Source organism: Chanos chanos, chromosome 8 (assembly GCF_902362185.1).
Source record: "Chanos chanos chromosome 8, fChaCha1.1, whole genome shotgun sequence".
Taxonomy (NCBI): Eukaryota; Metazoa; Chordata; class Actinopteri; order Gonorynchiformes; family Chanidae; genus Chanos; species Chanos chanos.
This window is the reverse complement of record NC_044502.1, coordinates 37576582-37600179: the sequence shown is the minus strand read 5'-3', so window position 1 is coordinate 37600179 and position 23598 is coordinate 37576582. Positions and strand designations below refer to the sequence as shown.

General features: G+C 40.5%; 3 protein-coding genes and 1 pseudogene across 3 annotated transcripts; 2 read left to right on the top strand and 2 right to left on the bottom strand.

The window, feature by feature from the left end:
- Positions 1-608: 608 nt before the first annotated feature.
- On the top strand, positions 609-3774 carry LOC115819669 (engulfment and cell motility protein 1). Its single transcript, XM_030783171.1, has 6 exons — positions 609-658; positions 877-989; positions 1937-2044; positions 2363-2445; positions 3331-3408; positions 3562-3774. The coding sequence occupies exons 1-6, from the start codon at positions 624-626 to the stop codon at positions 3772-3774; spliced, it is 630 nt and encodes a 209-aa protein (XP_030639031.1). The 5' UTR covers positions 609-623.
- A 1345-nt stretch (positions 3775-5119) lies between these two features.
- On the bottom strand, positions 5120-8845 carry LOC115819043 (serum paraoxonase/arylesterase 2). Its single transcript, XM_030782582.1, has 9 exons — positions 8708-8845; positions 8297-8367; positions 7879-7934; positions 7549-7714; positions 6998-7124; positions 6694-6894; positions 6432-6513; positions 6006-6134; positions 5120-5833 (listed from the first exon to the last, which is right to left on the bottom strand). The coding sequence occupies exons 1-9, from the start codon at positions 8782-8784 to the stop codon at positions 5672-5674; spliced, it is 1071 nt and encodes a 356-aa protein (XP_030638442.1). The 5' UTR covers positions 8785-8845; the 3' UTR covers positions 5120-5671.
- Positions 8846-9160: 315 nt separating this feature from the next.
- Positions 9161-13271, bottom strand: LOC115819045 (serum paraoxonase/arylesterase 2). Its single transcript, XM_030782583.1, has 9 exons — positions 13177-13271; positions 12572-12642; positions 12317-12372; positions 11998-12163; positions 11565-11691; positions 10919-11119; positions 10706-10787; positions 10238-10366; positions 9161-9939 (listed from the first exon to the last, which is right to left on the bottom strand). The coding sequence occupies exons 1-9, from the start codon at positions 13251-13253 to the stop codon at positions 9778-9780; spliced, it is 1071 nt and encodes a 356-aa protein (XP_030638443.1). The 5' UTR covers positions 13254-13271; the 3' UTR covers positions 9161-9777.
- A 5066-nt stretch (positions 13272-18337) lies between these two features.
- Positions 18338-19367, top strand: LOC115819668 (engulfment and cell motility protein 1-like; annotated as a pseudogene).
- The last annotated feature ends 4231 nt before the right edge of the window (positions 19368-23598 follow it).

Below are 23598 nucleotides of genomic sequence, written 5' to 3'. Positions count from 1 at the left end.
TGACATGCCATCACAGCAATTTCCAAGATTAGTATGACAGTGGCTTGAATTCAGAGAACCCGCAAATCCCCAGTGCCAGTGAAGGTCTCAAACCAGACCATCCCTTACCCCCTGAGGCTTCCCCTCGAAAGGGGGGCAGTGAACAGGATGCCAAGGGTGTGTATGAGAGATATGAATCATTTCTGTGTATTTCCCCTAACACTGTCATGTTGAACAGCAAATATTAAATGTCTTAACAAACCAAAAAAAAAATGCACTCAGGAATGTATTATATCAACACAGAAAAAAATACTGAGGTACCAGACAAAAATCTATACTTTTACATTCTTTTGGTTCAGTGACACAGTAATAATAATACAATGTATATTTCTGAAAATTCTCAGAGAGAATGTACTGTTAAAATGAGAATAACGTAGAACATTGTTTTTCACCATCAAGAGCTACACTGCATTTTGCAAGACTGGCATGATGTTTTCATAGTATATAATCAAGCTGACTGTGGTTCTATCTCCTCTTTTTAGGTGGTGAAGCTGAAGAGAGGGCAGATAATCCAGTCTGTCACAGTGAGGCCAAACGCAGTGAATAAGGTCAAAGGTCATCTATCCTTAGTGAAGTAAGAGAGGATGAACCAAGAAGACTCTAAATCTCGCCCCATCTTGTAAGTACACTCTGTGCTGGGATTTTCGTGTTGTGTACATTTCTGTGAGTGCATTGGCACTGTTGATGAGTCAGGATATGTATCCTGATCCAGAGGGGCGCTCAAAAAATCCCTTAAGCTCAAATCACAGCCCTATGCAGGTGCCAGTTATGAATAATAGCAGGAAACATGCATTGTGCAGTTGCCGATATACACGCGTGCGTGTGTATATACTTTAGGGAGCTGCGTGAGAAGATCCAACCAGAGGTCATGGAGCTGATAAAACAACAAAGACTAAACCGACTGTGTGAAGGGACATGTTTCAGGAAGATCAGCACTCGGCGGCGTCAGGGTAAGCCTTTGTCAGTGCTCTGTATTCTATATCTCTGACGTGAGTGTCGAAATCTCAGGTTTACATACAGTCAGCAGCTTGTCTGTACAAACTTCCCAAGCCAGACTGCATTATGTGTTGTTTATGAATCAGGAGTTACCTTATTCTTAATACTGGTGCATATGACCACAAATGGTCATTGGTTGCATTTGATCTAAACCAAGCAAACATTTTTCATCAGGGTCAAAATTTAACTGTAAAATCTGCTGATGAAGTATTGTTGACAGAAAAAAAAAACACTTAACCCTTCTTAAAAGTGCACGGTTGGGTTTACAATGCATTAATATATTTGCATTGCCCTGATCTTGATAAATGTAGGCCAGTCCAGGCTTAGGTAGGGAGACCAGTGTATCTCTTAAAGAAATTCTGTATCATTAGGATATTGTATTGGATCAAAAATACAGAGATGACCCCAACCACAGATGGGATGGGTTCTGATGCGGAGGAGTACTTTTTACTTTCTGCTGCTGGGGCAAAGCCGTTCATGAGCTGTTGTCAGGAAATGACATAGTCATAATGGTTATACCCATGGAGATGTCCAAATGAACGCAGCCATGTAAGCAAGAGCAGGTTCATAGCGATGGCTGTGTTCATCTAAAGCATTTCTCAGGTCACAGCTTGCAAAAGAACATATTATTCATTTACGTACTTTGACAACTCAAAAGTGAAAAAGGTGCAATAATCAATATGCGTTTAATGAATCAAAAACACAGCACTAAAGAAGAGGGCTGATATGTAGATTTGGTTAAAAAATTTGTGCTGTTAATTAAATTCAAAAACATATTTTATTGCTCTCCCTTGATGACATATGAATAGATAATACTCAAGATTAAAGAGCCTGAAAGATTATGAATAATTCTTGGTGCCCTGATTCTGACAATGCATTAATGTGCTCTTTCTCTCTGCAGACAAGTTCTGGTATTGTCGTCTGTCACCGAACCACAAACTGCTCCACTATGGAGATATAGAGGAGTTCCCACAAGGACAAATCCCTCATGACTCCCTTCAGGAGAAGTGTATGTCTCTTTAGTAGTAAGCCTACAGTACATTAAGTAGATTAAGCATTATTCCATAATATTATTGGATCAGTTTATCAATCAAAATTCCAACTTGATAGAGAAACAGGTTCTGAATAGACATGCTAAATTATATATTGGCTGTGTAACGTAGAAAATTAGTAGTATCTCACTTTAAGCAGAACATGGTGACTGAATTGTCTTTAAAGTTTTGTTAGAGAACACTATCAGTTGCACATGGAATATAAAATGAATGTTTGAGATGAATGTTTGTTCATGCAAACAGTAATGTGTGTCACTCCTCCTGAATTTTCTTAGTAACTGTAGCAGATATCAAAGCTGTGGTAACAGGGAAAGACTGCCCTCATATGAAGGAGAAAGGAGCACTTAAGCAGAACAAGGTGAAGCACGGCATGACTTCGCAAATTACTGCTTTTTTAGGTTACTGAACCTTCAGGAGAACTTAGGCCATGATTCAAGTGTCTTAAAAAAACCCCAGAACAATCCAGAGACATTCATGAATTACTATGTAACTGACATATAGGTACAAAATCAAAGACAACACTTTTGTCACTCTGTGTACGCATGTACATGGAAGCACACACATACATACATACACACGCAAACACACACACACACACGCACAGGTCAGAGTCAGCCAACATCCCGTGGCTCTCACCTTTGTTAGTTTTTGACAAGGTTACTCAGAAACAAGGGCAATATGTGCCATCCACAACAGAGATGGCATGAGTCACCCAGCACAGCAAACACAGGGCATGAGAACAGGGCATGAGTAGTGCAACAGCAAAACACACATTCAACACTTCAGGAATTAGCTTGATCACATAACTGAACTGTGATGCAATCTGTGCTATACTGGGCTGTGAAATCGGAGGAATAATCACTAAGTAATCCTGAGCACTTTGTTGTTTTTCTTCATTAAATATATAGTACCATTAGGAGAAAGGCTATGGGTAAAAAAAAACTATATACTAATATACTATATACTAACGGTTAAGGAAAATATACAAAAAGCGATGAACTCATGAACCTGTAGAACAGCATCGTCCTAGAATGACCGTTAAAAAAAAAGCTTATAAGTTTGACGAACATATTGTTCGCACTACTCGCGAATGACTTTGGTGAACATTGTGGCAGATATGCCATCTGCTGTGCCCAAACTCCACAAGGGATGTGATAATGAAAACAGTGGGAGAGGACTGGGGTCAGGTACAAAGGCCTGACATGCGTTGGTATTCATTAATGAATGCTCAAATTCGTTCCAGGAAGTTCTCGAGTTGGCCTTCTCTGTCCTGTATGAATCAGATGAATATTTAAACTTCATCGCTCCAGACAAACATGAGGTAAGCATTCCCAATCAATTATTGCACTAATCTTATTATTATGATGCTTGTGTAGCTTTATGTGCTTGTTGTTTATGTTTCACCATTGCTGAGAGCAAATAGTTCACAACTGCATATAGTTCACGACAGTGAGCTTTTTTTCTATTCACAAAGTACTGCATCTGGACGGATGGCCTGAACGCTCTTTTGGGTAAGGAGATGACAAGTGACCTAACGAGGTCAGACCTGGACACTCTAGTTACCATGGAGATGAAACTTCGACTCTTGGACCTTGAAAACATTCAGATTCCCGAAGCACCACCCCCTGTCCCCAAGGAACCAAGTAATTATGACTTTGTTTACGACTACAACCAGCAGCAAACTTGAGACTGTTGTTGTTGTTGTGGTGGGAGTCTCCGTTTTGATTTTCCTGTATGAATCAGTCTTCAAAAAATTGTCAGTTTTTTTCCCCCCAAACTGTCTGTTTGAGAACTCATGAACAGATCTGTACAGCCAAATCTAGAACATACATAGAACTAAATAGACCCTCCACTGCTATCTGAAAATAGTATCACTCCCACAGATCCCTTACCTTTTGTAAACTCATTAACTGAGCAATGTGATGCTTCAATTTCTCAGTTCTTCCAGCTATAAAATTCTGTGATGCATATGGTTTACACAGTACTTGTGGGTCTTGATTTAAACATATAAACGACTTCTACCACTTCTGTACATTTTAAATCTAAACATAAAATTGTGTTTGAAATGGCACTACAATAAATATTATGTACGTTTCATTTCATTAAAACCACTGTTACATTAATAAGACAAGCTGTTTTTCACTGATGAATTCTGCTCTAAAAGAGTTTGTACGAAGTCTTTCCGATGAGACAAGACACCAGAATATATATATATAACTGATATACAATGCATCTAGACCATTAGAAAAGACTGTGTATGCATGTTTAAAACATTATGCTCTGCTGGGAGTGCAGCTACACGGCTGAGTGAAGGTTAGATGAGGAGCTCTGACATGTCCAAGCAGGACATGAGACTCTTTTAGAACATGTCTGATTTTATTTCTCATGATTCATTTCCCTCTTTGTCCTAAATATGTCTCCATGCTTAAATCTGCTCACTCACCGAGCCTGTGGATTACAAAAGCAGCAGCTAAGTGTATCAGCCTGTCCTCACATAGCTAGACACAAGACCACAGTACCAATCCTCTCCAGGTTGACTCCATGTACACTGTAGGTACACACACTATCTATATATTAACACAGGCCTCGGTCTGACTAGGCACCGCCATGCGGGAAGGAGCTAAGGGCTTCCTGTCAGTTGTTAAACTTCGTGTAAACAAAGACGTCAGCTTTGGGAGGACAAATAAGCCATTGTAATTTAGAATCTGTTTGTTATAAAAAGAACGGGTCACCTTAATTCTGAGCTGTGGGAAGACAATTGAGAGATGACATAGCAACACAGTATAAGGTCACATTGTAAATGAGACTTGAGACTCCGAGCAAACTTTGACCTGTGGGCGTCAAATAGTGACATCCCAGGTTTGTATCTCAGGTTTGTCTTTGTTCTTTCGTTTTCTTCTTTCTGCACCTGTTCATTTCCTGTAGTCTGAAAGAAAGACATCTCCATCTAGTGGTCATTTACTAAGTGTTCCCAAAGTGTGACCGAGTCCATGTTTACCTCTTTGGCCTAAAAAAAGAATAACTACCAGTGGTCAAGGTGGTCATCATAGTATTAGCTGTAGTAGTAATACAGCAACTTTTTTATTCTTTTATTCATTCATACTTTCATTCTTTTCAGAAAGAGGTACTAGTCTGGTGAGACTCTAGTGCTGTTCAGTATAATAGTAGTCTTCTGATGATAACCAACAATAATCTGTTTAACAATCTGATGATAACCAGTAATAATCTGTATCACAGTCAGGGGATTAAAACTTAGGGAACCACTCCATAACTCCAGAGGAAGTTTTTCTTTTTTTTTTTTTGCAATGACAGCTGAAAATGGTCTGCATTAAGATAAATTTCCTATAAACTCTGACTATGTTAACAGCTCTAATTATACCACAATTAACACCAGAGTTTTGTCCTTTGTAGGTAGAATATTTTGATTTACAAAATTTGTTTATTATACAGTTGTCTATTTTTTTTAACAGTTCCAGCTCACTGCTTTACGAGGGTCACTGAGAAACGACATTAAGAGGACACGATATGAATATTGCTCAAATATGACATCAGCTCAGATTTGGATCAGTTATGGCTGAGATGAGCTACTTCAGGTCACAGCATAAGGCTTTGTGATAGACACTTCCAATGAGAAGCTTTCCTCCATAGGGAGCTGCCACGGAGGATCCAATGATCACTCTGCCGTCATCAGCATACACCTGGGTTACAGCTGGCTTCTCCGAGTGGATATTTTGAATGCGAATAACCTAATGTGAAATAACATAAAAGGAAATTTTAATGCTGAGTCTTTGATGGATGATGAGTAAATAAGCTAAATACTGAACATTAAGCTCATCTTGTACAGTACAGGTTTCACAACCTGTTCACTTAACAATATAATAAACTGGCAAATGATTACAATATTTTACAGATCAATACCTCAGATCCTGGGGGATCTTTGGGATCACCTGCCATGAACTTGGCCGCATTTGGGTGACAGCCCAGCCACAGGTCCCCTGTTTCATAGTCAACTTCAATGTTGTCACACAGAGATCCCACTCCAACTTCCTGATTTGCAATCATTAACATATATGACATGAACATTCAATATAATGTCTGATTTTCATCAACTCACAAAAAATGAAGACATAGGGATATATGTTCTCTTAACTTACATACGCATTATCTAAATCTGCCCATATTTTGCCTTGGTATTTGGATATTTGAATGTTTCAGACTGAGAAAAATCTTCCATGAGCTCTCTTAACTGGATAAATATAATGTAATAATGACAACACACACTGCAATCAATCAGAGGATTGCCTCTCACTTAGATATGGTGCATTCTCATTAAAATGAACTCACCTTAACATGTGTCAGTGTAGAACTTTCTCCTATCTCCATGACAACAATCTTATGATACAAAATATCAGATACATATATGTGCCTGCAAACAGAGCGACTAATTAACTGCCATTGTATGAACTGCTGAGGAATATACGGCGCACAACGTCGTATTAACGTTGCGGAATATTAAACATTATTAGATGACTTTAACTAATTGATTGACAAATTACTACTCAGCTAATAGGAAATGCTGTAGACCTGAATTCAGTTAGATACTGACCTTTTATCAGGCGAGATGTTGATGCCATTGGCTGAATAGAAGCCTTGAGCCACTACCTTCACTTCCTCTGGGCTGTAGTAAACTACATTACACCAGGGCAGGGTGAGCAGGGTTTCCGCAAGTTTCAGCATATCATTGGAGAAGTAGTGGTCATTTGTGGCGTAGAAACTCTCAGTGCCTACTGCCACTATATCATTTACACTGATAGAGAAGAAAGGAAAAAAAAACATCAACAGGCATTACAGCGTCCTATGGCAGGAAATACTTTGTTTCATGTCAAAATGATGGCATAAGTTAGACATACCTGTGGAGGAGATCATGTTTAATGGTTTTCTTATGAACAATGGCATTTTCCTGCTCATGAAACTTAAAAATCTCGATCTGACTTTTGTATTCGGGATGATTTACAACAAATAAGTAAATGGAGCCATCTGAAACAGAACATCAGACAACAGCTATATTCAGAATTGTCATGATCAACCATACCGTCTTCCTGTTCAACATTAAACAAACTGACATACTGCCAAATACTGTCTGTATAATTTATAAGTCTAATGTGTTTATGATCAACCAGTTGGCTCTGGAATAGCCAGTATTCTCAAAAGACTTTTATTCCAAAGACCTGATAAAGAACATGTGATTATAAATCCTCTAGATTACAAAGAGTTCAACACTATATGGTCCTTAAACCAAAAGTAATCCATACTTAGTATTAGCTCTACAGTTGAAGAATTTCAAGTCTTAGTTCTGCATATTTCATCTGACTTGCAACTTTTGATCTGAGAAACGTCATAGAGCTGCTACAGTATCATTTTGGAGAAATGCACATGCCAAATCATAAGAAAATAATAATACCCTTTTTGTCTGTGTACACGCTGATCCCATGTGGATTGAAAGAAGAACGGTCAAACTCTCCATCAATGCGTAGCTCCACAGGATTCAAACCAGGCTCCAGTAGATCCACAGTATAGATCTTTCCTGGATCATCGGAATAGGATGGCAAACCTGGATACTTCAAGCCCTGTGGTTTATAACAATCACACACAATGATTAAAAAAAAAAAAAGACACTTTGTGACTGAAAGTATTGCGTATAACATTTTGTGCTGCAATAATAGTTTATTACATATTTAAAGCTTGGTAGTTTTTTTAAAAAATTAATGAGCCAAGACACACAACAACATACAGTGCTTAAGAAGGCCAGTCCATCCTTAAGTACAGTGATATCCTCCGCTCCATAGTCTGTCCAAGCAAAAGAATAACTTTCCATGAGACATTCGTGATCATTGCTTAAAAACACACACACACACACACACACACACACACACCACCAGTGCTCAAAGTTCAGAGAGCTATGGTTGATTAAAGAAAACCACAGTGCACGTGATGACTACTGTCAACAACATGTTCACGACTGTCTAGCACAGATAGAGAATGGATAAATACGTACGTTTAGCTCCAAATTCACAGTTCAGTAGTGAACGAACTAGAACCCATGTCTGAAAAGCTGAATCTTGAAGTCACAATCTTTCGTGCTTAGTTCATTTGTTGCGCCATCGTACAGTGCCCATGCAAAGCCATAAAGGAGCAATATTCTGACTTACCTATGCCCTGAAGTGGCCGGCAGTTGGGAAGATCTTTCCGATTAACTTCTCTAGTGGCAAGACTTAAGTGCCTGTGGAAACGGAATTCACTGAAGTATCCCTGTCACTGCCACCGAACCAGATTTAGCACTTGGCACCAAACAACGTAACACATGCAAAGATACGTGCTAACACTGGGACATTGTAGTACAGCCTGTGCAAGAATTTGTGTCGAAAACAATATTGCACAACGTTCAAACATACAGAGAAATAATTGCTTTTCAGTGTGTTCATATCGTCCGTTTTTTCCAACACCGGAAACATAATGTGAAAAACAGCAATGCATTCTACTAGTAAATGCAGGCGATTTAGAGGAGTGCAGTCCAACCAACTCGTAGGTATGCGAGAAGTTGCAAAAACAACCAAACTTACTTTAATTTTACGTATCGCTCTCCAATAAAGACTGCAAGGACAAGAATGAATAGTGATAGGACCAGCAATTTCCCCATGTCAGTAGACACTGGACAAATTGTTACTGAAGTAATGACTAATCTGGAAAGTGACGTTTAAAGATTACGCCCAACGTTAACCCCACTATCAATCTCGTGCAAATGTTACGTTTGCGTGGCCATGGTGTGACTAGTGCGCGCAGAGGGTTGGGTCGTTGTGTTTATCAGCGTAAGGAAAACATAAAAGCTACAGGTTTACCACAGTTTTGGATCAAAATTTTATAAACATACAAAATCATACATATTACAGACAACTTTGGAGTAAAAAAGAATTTCTTGCTAGGACGAGCTGCCTCCCCACCACCATATTCAATACAAATGTCAGGCATACCAATGTACCTTAATAATAAAAGAATATATCTTCAGAAAAGATAACATCTCTCAATTGTCCTTGTCCTATGAACACCAGGGAATGGGCAAAAGTGAGACAGAATACATATTTATCAAAGTGTCATATGAAAAGTTGCCGCCAAAGTAAAGAATATAAATCATAACTTTAATCAGTTTCACTACAGTATAAGAATAAACCATCTATTTAAAGTAAAGAGTAGTTCAATCATGCACACAATGCATAACTTATTTTTGCATTTCAGTTTTGAGACAAGTCTCATAACCAGTGTTAGACTAAGATCAGGATTCAAGGAATCAATTATGGTATCAGTTTTCATTCACACGTTTTGACTGAAACCAGTCGCATTCAGTAAATGATCCCTGTTAAATGTCCAGATGAGTCGATTTCTTTTGTGTTTACTGTTGGGGTTTTTTTCAAGTGTGTTTGGACAGAACCTTGAACAGTATATTGTTAGGCTTTGGTGAAAACAAGTGTTGAAAGATTTTAATTGCAAAGTGCTAAATATTTAATCAGAATAGAGATTATGTGGTGGTTTGAATGATCAGGGCCTCCAAAGCTGAGATGCCTTTAATTGCCAGTGTTCATCAAGGAATGGAAGAACATGATTATCCTCGTCATGTGCTTGTGTTTGGGACAGCATCCTATGGCAGGTCGCAGCAAAGAGCTCTGTGATAATTGGTTCCAATGAGAAGCTTTCCACCAAAGCGAGTTGCCACTGTTGACCCAATGAGCACCTTACCATCATCAGCATACACCTGGGTCACAACTGGCTTGTCAGAGTGGATGTTCTGAATCCGAATAACCTAAATAACAGAAATGTGACAATATTATGCAACAATACTGTTAACATCCACTATATCCGACATTCTAAGTAATCAAACAGTAGCCACAAAGAGTTTCAGTAGACAAATATGCATGAGTTCTACACTTTAACTACAACTGTATTTTGAGGAAGGCATTTGAAAGCAGTGCTGGAGCAGTTTCAAAATCTGTATTGCTTCAAAACGCCTGTAAAAGTTCTCTCCACACACAGAACATGCAGTCAAGAAACCACATATATATATATATAACAGTCCAGAGTTTCAGCAGAATTGCACAGACCTCTGATCCTGCTGGGTCTTCTGGATCATTCACAAATGCTTTCCAGCCATTGGGAAAGCAGCCCAACCATAAGTCACCTGTTTCTGGCTCAACTTCAATGTTATCAGGAAGAGTACCAACCTCCACAACCTGATTGGGGAGAAAAGTGAAAAGCTTACTTATAAACTGCATGTTAAAGAAGACATAACAGAATGAGTTCAATTCCCAGAGAAGAGAGAGAAAAATAAAGAAACTTCACTTTTTGTCTTGGTTTGTTTGATGTCCTTTACAGTATCATATGCAGATCCACCCTTGACAGCATTAAGACATTTTTGGAAAAAAACATTACGTTTTCAATCTAGATAATAATTTCAACTAGATATGTTTAGTTTCTCTTTAATATAAGTTACACGAATGAATAATAATGCTTTAGCGAAGAATAATAATACAAAGACAAGAAGCAGTGGTATCATAAATTAAATATCAAACCTTTAATGGCACCAAGTTATTGTTGCTTTTCCTCTCCAAGACATGAACATTGTGACCAATTATATCTGCCACATATATATGTCTAAAGGAGAAATGGGGACAATGACAGTCACATATTCCTTTTTTTGTAGTACTGGCCTCCTAAATAAGCTTATAAATTGAAAATCATCAACTCAGAAGTCATCAAAATATAAAATAGAACTGGGAACTAACCTTTTGTCAGGTGATATGTTGATGCCATTAGTAAAGTAAAAGCCATCAGCTACTATCTTCACTTCCTTGGGGCTGTAGTACACTACGTTAGACAAGGGTATAGTGAAGAGAACTGCTAAAGTTTTCAAAAATGAGTATGTGAAGTACTGATCATTTGTGGCGTAAAAGCTTTCTGGTCCAACAGCAACAATGTCATTCAAGCTGAAAAACATGAGAATGATTTATATTATGAAAATTCTGAATTATGTTATTTCACACATGCATAGCACCTATAAATTCAAAATGTCCTAAGACACAGGAATGTATCAAAGTAAAGACAATGTGATATTGTTCTGTAAACATGTAAAAACTGATCAAATTGAAGCGAGGCTCTTCTCCAACCGCTCCCAGCTCAAAAGGAGGTTGATTACACACAGCTTCTAATGGCAACTCACTGAATGTAATGAAATCATGACCAAACCAGGCAAACATGTGATTTTACCCTGTTCACATTGTTTTCAACTTTGCAAATGTGTTTTGAGTGCAATCACTCAAAAATGAAATCAGAAGATGTCAAGATCTTAAATATTCAGGTCTAAGTTTATTTACTACTTTTACTTTTATAAGCATACCATGCGCTGGAGCACACAAAATGGATTCAGCATACCTGTGGAGAAGTTCGTGTTTAATGGTTTTCAGGTACACAAGAGCGTCTTCATCCTCCATAAATTTGAAGATCTCCAGCTGGCTTTTGAGGTTGGGATGATTGACGACAAACACATATACAGATCCATCTGTTTGAATAGTGCAAAATGAAGACGTTCTACTTAGAACATGTGTTGGATTATGTCAACAAAAAGGTTTACATTTGGCTACCATGTTGTGACTGGCTGAAAATTACAAGCTATTGCATCAGTGCTACCCACACCTCTTCCTCCTACAGCCCTACAACATATGCTGTCAAATTAATCTGGATAATTACAGGTATGAAATTAAAGACAAAATTTTGGATGGTCATAATCAAGCATAATCTTATACTTGAAATACCTGACTAAAATCTTTACATGAACACACATAAATCATATCAGCCAACTCTGTACCATTCTCATCAGCATATACACTGATGCCATGGGGATTAAAGGAATCAACATCAAAGCCTCTTCCAATTCGGAGTTCCACAGGTTTCAGCCTTGTGTCTTCAGGATCAAGAATGTACATTTTCCCTGGATCTTGGGAAAAGACTGGTACACCTTCAAGTTTTAGACCCTGCAGATTTGAAGGAGTGTGTCAGTGATTTAGTAGGTCTCCACATAAATTCGCAATACACCCCCCCCCCCCCCCCCCCCCCCCACACACACACACACACACACACATATATATATGAAAAACTATAAATTACTGTGAAAAAGTATAAATTACTGTGCTCATGATTGCCCGTCCATCTGGGAGCCTAGTAATGTCCTCTGCTCCATATTCTGTTGACAATCAAAATATAAAAAATCACTGAAAAGCAAAAGATCATACTTTTTATGGAAAGAAAATCTAATCACAGTAAAGTCTTGTCTCTTCATTCCCAACCCAGTGAAAATGCTGTGAAGGTTAAATCATCTCTGAATATGTAAAATGCAAGATTACACAGAATCATGATTCCCTCCCTTGCTCGGCTATACATACCAATTCCCTTGATCAACTGACAGTTGGGAAGATGGTTTAGATTGATTTCTCTGCTGGCAAGAGCTCTCTTCCTGTGTATTGATACAACAAAGAGTTCTATCACGATGATCTAACAGACAGAAACCGTTGACGCGGTTTCCCTCAGATTCAACGTATTATTAAATCTTGTAATGAAGTGGAATCTGTTCTAATGACCATTGGCGAGGCACAAAACTGACGTCTGTGAGCGGAAACTGATATAACATTACACTGCTAATATTAACATGACATAAGGGGGAAATGGCATTGAAAGTTGATTACAGTACAGAATAAAAAAGTTTGAAAGTTAGCATATAAAGCCACTATTTCTGAACTTCACTACAGAGCTACAGTATTGCATGCTTTGTTAATACCATGCAAAGTGGTTATAGGCAGTAGGCAGTTTGTAGGAGGATGAAGGGGGATGCCATCCCCCTTGTTAGCAAAATAACTAAAAGTATCCCACTTAAAATGCATCACCCTTGTTAACCTGCCATGCCCTTTATACACTATACAGTAGTGCCAGTAGTGCCTCCCCCGTTAAAAAATAACAAATCACCTACTGGTTACAGGCAGTCTTGACCTACCTAAAATTGACTGCTCTCTCCCCAACAAATATAGCGACCGCAGCAACAACAACTGTTATGACGAGCACCTTCCCCATCTTTCTCTTGTTCCTCGAAAGAACTGAGCCTGCTCTTTCATATCCTGGTTGGAGAAAAAAAAAGTTGCGTGCGCACTATGGCCGTCGGGCACGACCATAGAAGTGTACACACATAGATAGCGCTCTCAAAGCAGCATTGTATGCAGCATGGAATGAGTCTCCAAAGCTTGCCAGGAGGAAATTTACCGCCTTAAAGTACAGTATTAGTCTGCATTTACTCAGCAAAAGGAGAAAACTGACGTGCTTATGTTGGAGGGGACGGGGGCGGGGGGGAGAACGATTAGGATGCGTTCCTAGATTAATAAACTCTATGGTTTCACGTGTCTTTGGGCTACTACTGGGCACGCCCTACAACTATAGATTAATACACATAGGGCTGGTATTCCTCGTTACACCAACCATGAGATGGCACTTTTTCTATTGTGAAGCACCTTTTACCTATATGTGTAATCAGAATCACATGGATTTAGGTTCGGCTGAAAGCAGGTGAAATGACAAAAGGACAAAAGCTGACGCGGGTGTCATATGAGGACAAGGATAATGCACAGATATATATCCCCCAAAAAAGATATTCTATTTTAAAACCATACAGGGGCATAGTTGTTTGAAGCTCAAGAATATCTCGTCTACTGCTTCAGAACCATGGATGTAAATGAAGCCACACGAGCTTTGCTTCCTGAGCATTAGAGATAACATTTACAGTTCATACCCGTGCTGTGTCTGTTGCATGATATTGTAATATAACTACTGGAGAGTAGAATGGTATGATAGTCCACACCAGGTTTAAACAGATTTTAAAAGCAGTAAGTGTAATCGAATCAGGACAGACTAATAGACAATTACTTTTGTGGACAAAAATATGAGCAAGCTCTCCAGAGGTAAAGCGAATTTTATACGAATTCTAGTGTCTCTACAAGACATCTCAAACGTCTCACTTTTTACCACCAGAGTAAATGGCGTTGTACCCGCATAGAGTTAGGAATGTGGATGTGGGTCTAATGAGGCATCACATTTTCTTAATATATCATTCACAACACAATTGGAACAAGAATTAAATTTTTCATAGACATTTGAGTTATGTTCAATGTCTGACTGAAAGTTTGTAAACCTTTGTGTAACACGGTCCATAATTTGTTACAAGACATATCGAGCTCTAAGCAGTTTTCTTCTTTGTTCATCTCCACCTGTCCAATACTGAGTGAAATAATTTTGTAAAGGTATTGTACAGAATATTTCATAAACAGGTGGTGTTGTGTTTGGCCTCACTCTGCCATTGTCTGCCAAGCTTCTACCCAGATTTACCTGTGAGATCTGTATCACCATATTTAGAAACAAGAACTTGATGAAAATGTCCAAGGATAATTGCACAAACTGCCTTGAAGGACAAATATGTCTAAAATATATTAAAAAGTACTTGTGTTATGTCCTGCATATTTTGTCGATGGTTGCAAGAAAAATTATTACTATTAATTGGATGAAGCCTAACCCTCACATGATTGCTCAATGGTTACAAAAAGTTAAACAGGTTTACTTGATGGAACACTTGACTGCCCGGCTACAACTAAAACTGCCTATTTTTATAAAGAGATGGACATCAGTTATTGACTACCTTAGTTAGGAAATCTGTACTTTATTGTTTTTGATATACAGGTTTTGTAGATATATTTAAAGGTAGATGTGTGTGTCTTCTACCTCTATATGGTGTTATTTCATCCATAAGTGCATGTGTGTCAAGTGAAGCCCAATCTCAAGGTGATTTCGTTGTGTAATGTTAATTGCCTGTTAATGTGTGTTAATGGCAGTAAAGTAAAAAAAAAAAAGGTATATTTAGTGGTTTATATATTTATCTCTAAAAGGGGGCAGTGAACAGGATGCCAAGGGTGTGTGTAAAATCTATATTTTTACAGACTTTTGGTTCGGTGACACGGTAATAATAATACAATGGATATTTCTGAAAATTCTCAGAGAGAATGTACTGTTAAAATGAGAATAATGTAGAACATTGTTTTTCACCATCAAGAGCTACACTGCATTTTGCAAGACTGGCATGATGTTTTCATAGTATATAATCAAGCTGACTGTGGTTCTGTCTCCTCTTTTTAGGTGGTGAAGCTGAAGAGAGGGCAGATAATCCAGTCTGTCACAGTGAGGCCAAACACAGTGAATAAGGTCAAAGGTCATCTGTCCTTAGTGAAGTAAGAGAGGATGAACCAAGAAGACTGTGCTGGGATTTCGTGTTGTGTACATTTCTGTGAGTGCATTGGCACTATTGATGAGTCAAGATATGTATCCTGATCTAGAGGGGCACTCAAAAAATCAAGCTCAAATCACAGCCCTATGTAGGTGCCAGTCGTGAATAATAGCAGGAAACGTGCATTGTGCGATTGTCAATATACACTCATGCGTGTGTATATACTTTAGGGAGCTGCATGGGAAGATCCAGCCAGAGGTCATGAAGCTGATAAAACAACAAAGACTAAACCGACTGTCTGAGGGGACATGTTTCAGGAAGATCAGCACGCGGCGGCGTCAGGGTAAGCCTTTGTCAGTGCTTTGTATTCTATATCTCTGGCAAGAGTTGTCAGTACCTCTGCATGTAGTCAGTGACGCTGTGGCCTCCTGCTGATCATTCTGTGTTTTGTCTTACCATGTGCTTTTGTTTGTTTTTGTTTTCCATGTGCTTCTGACCCCGCTCCTGTTGTGATCTACTTCCTGCCATTGTTTATTTCCCACCTTTTTCTGTGTTTGCTCACCTGTTCCTCATTGTTTTTGTATCACTCAGCCTATTTACACCTTGCTCTGTTAGTCCCAGTTTGTCAGACTGTCCCAGCCTTTTGACTGTGTCCAGTCAGCCTTTTGTCCTGTTTTTGTATTCTGCCTGTTTGAACCTTGCCTGTTTCTGGATTTTGGATTTCTGCCCGCCGTATTAGATTGTTCGCCTGCCTCTGCTCCTGTTTCTCGGTTTGTCCTTTACCTGTTCCTGGACTTTCTCTTTTGGACTGTTATCGAGTCAGTCAACCTTTTGTTTGGATTTTTTCCTTGTTTTGGTTGACAGCGTTCTTGAGCTCTGTTTTTTTTGTTTTGCGTTTTTTCCCTGTAAGACTGGTCATTCTTTTGTGCCACCTGTAAAGTCAATCTCTGCTTCATTAAACTATAGAACTTAATCTGCTTTTGGGTACGAGTATCTATGAAAAGCCTGACGTGAAATCTTAGTTTTACAATGGGTCATTCCATACCAACTCACCTAGGCCCTCTAGTTCATGTCATGGATTTTCTTGAAATAAAAAATCATGTATTTGTGAAGTTTGGCCCATGCTTCTTGGGAAAATATGCGGTAAAAATACCGTAAAAAGGGTGTTTTTCTGCTCCAAAGCTATATTTAGCAAGATTTGTAGCACTCCATTTTCTATGCAGGATCAAATAACTTCTAGATGTGATAAAACTATATGATAACTACACAGACTCAAAATTTGGTTGCAAGGAAGTGAAAACTAGTGGAGATTAGTTTTTGAAAGTTAAAGATTCTTCGTTCGGGTAATGTATTTTTTCAATTTGATTACTGACATTCAGCAACATCTATTTACATGAATACATGTTGCAAATTATCCTGAGGGTTTCTTGGCTGTTCACAAAGATGATGAAATTTAGCTCCGAGGGCCAAACTTCAAACATTCATAACTAAAAAAATATTTGGAGCAGAGCTATAGGATTTTGCAGGGTCCCATGTATTTAATAGAAGTTTTCACATAATTTTTTTCAAGAAAATCCATGATATGAACTGCACAAGCCAGACTGAAGCATTGCTCTGATGCTTAACCCTTCTTAAAAGAACATGGTGCATTAATATATTTGTATTGCCCTGATCTTGATAAATGTAGGCCAGCGCAGGCTTAGGTAGGGAGACCAGAGTATCTCTTAAAGAAATACTGTATCATTTAGATATTGTATTGGATCAAATATACAAACAGAGATGACCCCAACCACAGATGGGATGGGTTCTGATGCGGAGGAGTACTTTTTACTTTCTGCTGCTGGGGCAAAGCCGTTCATGAGCTGTTGTCAGGAAATGACATAGTCATAATGGTTATACCCATGGAGATGTTCCAAATGAACGCAGCCACATAAGCAAGAGCAGGTTCATAATGATGGCTGTGTTCATCTAAAGCATTTCTCAGGTCACAGCTTGCAAAAGAACATATTATTCATTTATGTACTTTATGTACTATGATGACTCAAAAGTGAAAAAGGTGCAATAATCAATATGCATTTAATGAGTGGATTAAGCACTATTCCATAATATTATTTGATCAGTTTAGCAATCAAAATTCCAACTTGACAGAGAAACAGGTTCTGAATAGACATGCTAAATTATGTATTGGTTTTGTAATGTAGAAAATTTATAGTGTCTTACTTTGAGCAGAACATGGTGAATGTCTTTAAAGTTTTGTTAGAGAACACTATCAGTTGCACATGGAATATAAAATGAATGTCTGAGATGAATGTTTGTTTGTGCAAACAGTAATGTGTGTCACTCCTCCTGAATTCTCTTAGTAACTATAGCAGATATCAAAGCTGTGATAACAGGGAAAGACTGCCCTCATATGAAGGAGAAAGGAGCTGTAGTGGCCAAAAATTCACAAACGTAGATGCTGTTTAGTTGTTACGCGCTTTCTTGTGTTGGGCACTGTATTTGGCTGTGAATCATACCTTTGTTCAACGGTGGGAGAGAGGCAAGCAGGCAGGCAAATATGTAGGCAAGCAAGCAGGCAGGTGTGCAGGCAGGCAATACAGTGGTAAAAGCAAAATTGTTTGAAGGTTTGGAAATTCCACAGTAATCAAAAAAGGGCTCTCTGAAGTGTTAGTTACCAAAAGTATAAAGCTTTCTAAATGGAAAATGAGACTAAACTTATAAAAGCGTAGAAGTGCAGAAATGCAGAAGTGTAGAAGCGGTAAAAAACTATTGGTCACCAGCATCTTCCGTTGTCTAAACAATGAGACTCTACCTGGGCACATGGAAGACAACATCTTAACTGATCAGGTAACCTGTGGCAAATGTCAAAATAAAAGTCTCAAGCCAAAGGCCAATGAATCTAAGCAAAGAAAAAATCAGTTCAAAGGGAACCAGTTCAAACTTAAATCTGGCTCCTACAGGGACACTTAAGCAGAACAAGGTGAAGCATAGCATGACTTTGCAAATTACTGCTTATGTAGGTTACTGAACCTTCAGGAGAATTTAGGCCATGATTCAAGTGTCTTAAAAAAAGAACAATCCAAAGACATTCATGAATTACTATGTAACTGAAATAGTAATTCACTAAGTTCATTAAATATATAATATCATTAGGGGAAAGGCTATGGGTAAAAAAACAACTATATACTAATATACAGTATACTAACGGTTAAGGAAAATATACAAACAGCAATGAACTCATGAACCTTTAGAACAGCATCGTCCTAAAATGACCGTTAAAAAAAAAGCTTATAAGTTTGACGAACATATTGTTCGCACTACTCGTGAATGACTTTGGTGAACATTGTGGCAGATATGCCATCTGCTGTGCCCAAACTCCACAAGGGATGTGATAATGAAAACAGTGGGAGAGGACTGGGGTCAGGTACAAAGGCCTGACATGCATTGGTATTCATAAATGAATGCTCAAATTCATTCCAGGAGGTTCTCGAGTTGGCCTCTCTGTCCTGTATGAATCAGATGAATATTTAAACTTCATCGCTCCAGACAAACATGAGGTAAGCATTTCCAATCAATTATTGCACTAATCTTATTATTATGATGCTTGTGTAGCTTTATGTGCTTGTTGTTTATGTTTCACCATTGCTGAGAGCAAATAGTTCACAACTGCATATAGTTCACAACAGTGAGCTTTTTTTCTATTCACAAAGTACTGCATCTGGACGGATGGCCTGAACGCTCTTTTGGGTAAGGAGATGACAAGTGACCTAACGAGGTCAGACCTGGACACTCTAGTTACCATGGAGATGAAACTTCGACTCTTGGACCTTGAAAACATTCAGATTCCCGAAGCACCACCCCCTGTCCCCAAGGAACCAAGTAATTATGACTTTGTTTACGACTACAACCAGCAGCAAACTTGAGACTGTTGTTGTTGTTGTTGTTGAAAGTTTCCCATTACAGTGGTGGGAGTCTCCGTTTTGGTTTTCCTGTTGGAATCAGTCTTCAGAAAATTGTGAGTTTTTTCCCCCAAACTGTCTGTTTGAGAACTGTGACATCATGAACAGATCTGTACAGCCAAATCTAGGACATAAGTAGAATTAAATCGACCCTACACTGCTATCTGAAAATAGTATCACTCCCACAGATCCCTTACCTTTTGTAAAACCATTGATTGGGTCAATAGTAGCGGTCAATAGTGGTTTAAGTTTTTATTTACTTCATGGTTCCTTGGTTTGGGTTCTGTTGGTTTAGCTCTGTTAAGTTCATTCACTTTACCTGCTTTCAGTTAGTTTCCCTCATTTAGCTGTGTATTTATACTCCTTGGTTTTTCCTGTTTCTTTGTCTTGCATTGTTTTGTGTGAAACTCATGTCATGTTAGTTTTCTTTTCCCTATTTCTGAACACCGCGCTCTGTACGTTTTGTTACTCCTTATTATGCCCATTGGAAATAAAGCCACCACTGACCTGCAGTCACTGACATGGGGATCTGTGGGGACCAGGAGAAAAAAAAGCCATCATCGTCGGTTGCCTGGGGTTGTGGGCATTGGAACGCTTAATGGTGTCCACGCAATGCTTTGTAGAATTCTTCTGCTAGCTAGCTTTGAGGAGTTCATTGCCCAGTTTCTCCTCACCTTTGTCCCCTAGTTCATGGTGTTGGGCGAAAGATTAGAGAAACTGAGAGTGCTCTGCCAGCAGGGTGGCTCAGTGGAGGAGCCGTCACCTGGGAGTTGGACAAGCGGTTCAACTCCAGCTTGGGCGGCGTCCTCTGCACACCTAAAACCTGACGACTCCTTGCCTCTGCCATCCATCTCAGTGCTCCAAACCATCACACCCTCCAGTCCTATGGCCCCAGAGCTTGTTCCTGGTCCTGTTGCTGCCTCTGGTCCTCTGAATTCCCAAGAGCCATCTTCTTCCAAAACGAGGTGTGGCTCACGAGGATGTCGGTTCCCTTTGCTGCCTGGTGTCCTGAGTCCGTTCCAGTGCCAGTGCCTGATCTGCCTGATTCCGAATTCGTTCCAGTGCCAGTGCCTGATCCCAAGGCCGCTCCTGTGCCAATGGTGGCTCCCCAATTTGTTCTCCAGCCTGCCCCAGTCCCGGCTGGCCTCCAGCCCACTCCAACCCCTCTTTTGGCTCGTGTCCCCGCTCCAGTCACCGTGGAGGCTCCTCCTTCAGCTCCTGATCCTGTTTCAGTCACCTCGGGGGCCCCTCCTTCGGCTCCTGTCCCCACTCCAGTCGCCTTGGAGGCTCCGCCCTTGGCTCCAGTTGTCTCAGAGCTCCCTTCTTTGGCTCCTGCTCCTGCTTCTGTTGCCTGGGAGGCTTCTCCTTCGGCCCCAGTCCCCATTCCAGTCACTTAGGCGGTCCCTCCCTCAGCTGCTGATCCTGCTCCAGTCACTGGAGGTTCCTCTTTCAGCCCCTCTTCCTGTTCCAGTTGCCTCAAAGGTTCTGCCCTTGGCTCCAGTTGCCTTGGAGGTCCCGCCTTCGGCTCCAGTTCCCGCTTCTGTCACCTTAGATGCCCCTCCTTCGGCTCCTGTCCCCACTCCAGTCGTCATGGAGGCTCCTCCCTCGGCTCCAGTCCCCACTCCAGTCACTTCAGCAGTCCCTCCCTTGGCTCCAGTCGCCTTGGAGGCCTCACCTTCGGCTCCTGCTCCAGTCGCCTCGGAGATCCCTCCTTCGGCTCCTGATCCCACTTCAGTCACCCCTGGGGTCTCTCCTTCGACTCCAGCTCCAGACATATTGGAGGCTCCGCCCACACCTCCTGTAATGGCTCGAGTTGCCTTGGAGGCATCACTCTGTATGACATTCTATTCACCTCCAAAACACTTTTGACATACTCTTCTTTCAGGATAACCCCTACCCCATTTCACCTCCCATGCACACCATGGTAGAACAATTTGAACCCACCTCCAATGCTCCTGACCTTACTCCCCTTCCACCTGGTCTCTTGCACAACCAGTATACCTACCTTCCTTCTCTCCATCATATCAGCCAGCCCTCTCCCTTTGCCACATGTCACACTGCTTATTATCGACCTCCACTGGCTACCCATAGCCACCCGAATCAAATTCAGGTGACTTCTGCGTCCACACCCATCTACCTAAGCTCACTAATACAGGCTTATGCTGCTTCTCGTCTACTGCGTTCTCCAAGGAACATCGTCTGGCATTGCCATCCCTACACACAAGGCAATCTCAGTCCAGACTGTTATCGTTTGTGGTTCCCCGATGGTGGAACAAGCTACTCACTACCATCCAAGCAGGGGCATCCCTCTCTATCTTCAAGAACCTCTTGAAGACCCACCTGTTCCGGGAGCTCCTGCTCTCCTAACAACTAACACCTCCAACCCCCTAACACACCATACTCACACCTAAAGTGCTCTTCTATACCTACTCTTCTCCCTCTATCTTGAGGGAAACTACATATTGCTCGCACTTAGCGCCTACTCTCAGGTCTCTCGCTATCCTGGAGCTTGAATTGTTTCCCACTTCTAAGTTGCTTTGGATAAAAGCGTCAGTCAGATAAATGTAATGTAATGTAATCGTTTGGTGAAATGTTCTCACCAATCCTCTAAATAAAGAATTACAAAAAAAAGAAAAAGTGGGATAGTCAGAGAGATGAAGAAAGTATAGGAGTACAAGGAGATGCAGTGTAAGGCCAAGAGAGAGGTGGCGAAGGCTAAGGAAAAGGTGTATGGCGAGTTGTATGACAGGCTGGACACTAAGGAAAGACAAAAGGACTTGTACCGATTGGCTTTACAGAGGGACCAAGCTGGGAGGGATGTGCAGCAGGTTAGGGTGATGAAGGATAAAAATGGAAACATACTGACAAGCGAGGAGAGTGTGTTGAGAAGATGGAAGGAGTACTTTGAGGGGCTGATGAATGAAGAAAAGGAGAGAGAGATAGAAGGTTCGATGATGTGGGGATAGTGAATCAGGAAGTGCAGTGGATTAGCAAGAGTGAAGTGAGGACAGCTATGAAGAGAATGAAGAATGGAAAGGCACTTGATCCAGATGACATACCTGTGGAGGCATGGAGATGTTAAGGAGAGATGACAGTGGAGTTTTTAGCTAGATTGTTTAACACAATCTTTGAAAGTGAGAGGATGCCTGAGGAGTGGGGATGAAGTGTACTGGTACCGATTTTCAAGAATAATGGTGATGAACAGAGCTCTAGTAACTACAGAGGTATAACGTTTATCAGCCACAGCATGAAATTATGGGAAAGAGTAGTGGAAACTAGGTTAAGAAGAGAGGTGATGATTAGCGAGCAGCAGTATGGTTTCATATCAGGAAAGAGCACTACAAATGCATTGTCTGTATTGCACTGAGTTGTATTGTCTTTGTGGACTTAGAGAAAGCATATGACAGGGTGCCGAGAGAGTGGGTGTGGTATTGTATGAGGAAGTCAGTAGTGGCAGAGAAGTATCTAAGAGTGGTGCAGGATATGTATGAAGGCAGTGTGACAGTGGTGAGGTGTGCAGTAGGAGTGATGGATGGGTTCAAGGTGGGGGTGGGATTACAGCAAGGATCGGCTCTGAGCCCTTTCTTGTTTGCATTGGTGATGGACAGGTTGACAGACAAGATCAGGCAGGAGTCTCCCCGGACTGTGATGTTCGCAGATGACATTGTGATCTGTAGTGAGAGTAGGGAGCAGGTTCAGGAGAGCCTTGAGAGGTGGAGGTAGGCACTGGAGAGAAGAGCAATGAAAGTCAGTAGGAACAAGACGGAATACATGTGCATGAATGAGCGGGACGACAGTGGAATGGTGAGGATGCAAGGAGCAAAGATGGAAAAGGTGGATGAGTTTAAGTACTGTTCAAAGTAATGGGGAGTACGGAGGAGAGGTGAAGAGGAGAGTGCTGGCAGGGTGGAGCAGGTGGAGCGTCTGGAGAAGAGTGGTTGGAGCAGTTGGAGCAGTCAGGAGTGATTTGCGACAGAAGGGTACCAGCAAGAGTGAAAGGGAAGGTTTGCAAGATGGTAGTGAGACCAGCTATGTTGTATGGATTTGGGACAGTGGCACTGATAAAAAAGATAGGAGGCAGAGCTGGAGGCAGCAGAGTTGAAGATGCTAAGATTTGTGTTGGGAGTGACAAGGATGGACAGGATTAGGAATGAGTATATAAGAGGAACAGCTCAGGTTGGACGGTTGGGAAACA

Bases quoted from the DNA above. Each gene is read 5' to 3' on its own strand.
- LOC115819045 (XM_030782583.1), bottom strand. From the start codon at position 13,253: ATGGGGAAGGTGCTCGTCATAACAGTTGTTGTTGCTGCGGTCGCTATA. The intron at 11,120-11,564 runs GTATGCTGAATC...CATGTTTTTCAG, and splicing joins AAACACGAACTTCTCCACAG to CTTGAATGACATTGTTGCTG. The intron at 10,367-10,705 runs GTTTGATATTTA...CTCCCCAATCAG, and splicing joins ATAACTTGGTGCCATTAAAG to GTTGTGGAGGTTGGTACTCT.
- LOC115819669 (XM_030783171.1), top strand. From the start codon at position 624: ATGAACCAAGAAGACTCTAAATCTCGCCCCATCTT. The intron at 2,045-2,362 runs GTATGTCTCTTT...GAATTTTCTTAG, and splicing joins TGACTCCCTTCAGGAGAAGT to TAACTGTAGCAGATATCAAA. The intron at 3,409-3,561 runs GTAAGCATTCCC...CTATTCACAAAG, and splicing joins TCGCTCCAGACAAACATGAG to TACTGCATCTGGACGGATGG.
- LOC115819043 (XM_030782582.1), bottom strand. From the start codon at position 8,784: ATGGGGAAATTGCTGGTCCTATCACTATTCATTCTTGTCCTTGCAGTC. The intron at 6,895-6,997 runs GTATGTCTAACT...CTTCTCTATCAG, and splicing joins AAACATGATCTCCTCCACAG to TGTAAATGATATAGTGGCAG. The intron at 5,834-6,005 runs GTATTGATCTGT...ATTTCACATTAG, and splicing joins AAGATCCCCCAGGATCTGAG to GTTATTCGCATTCAAAATAT.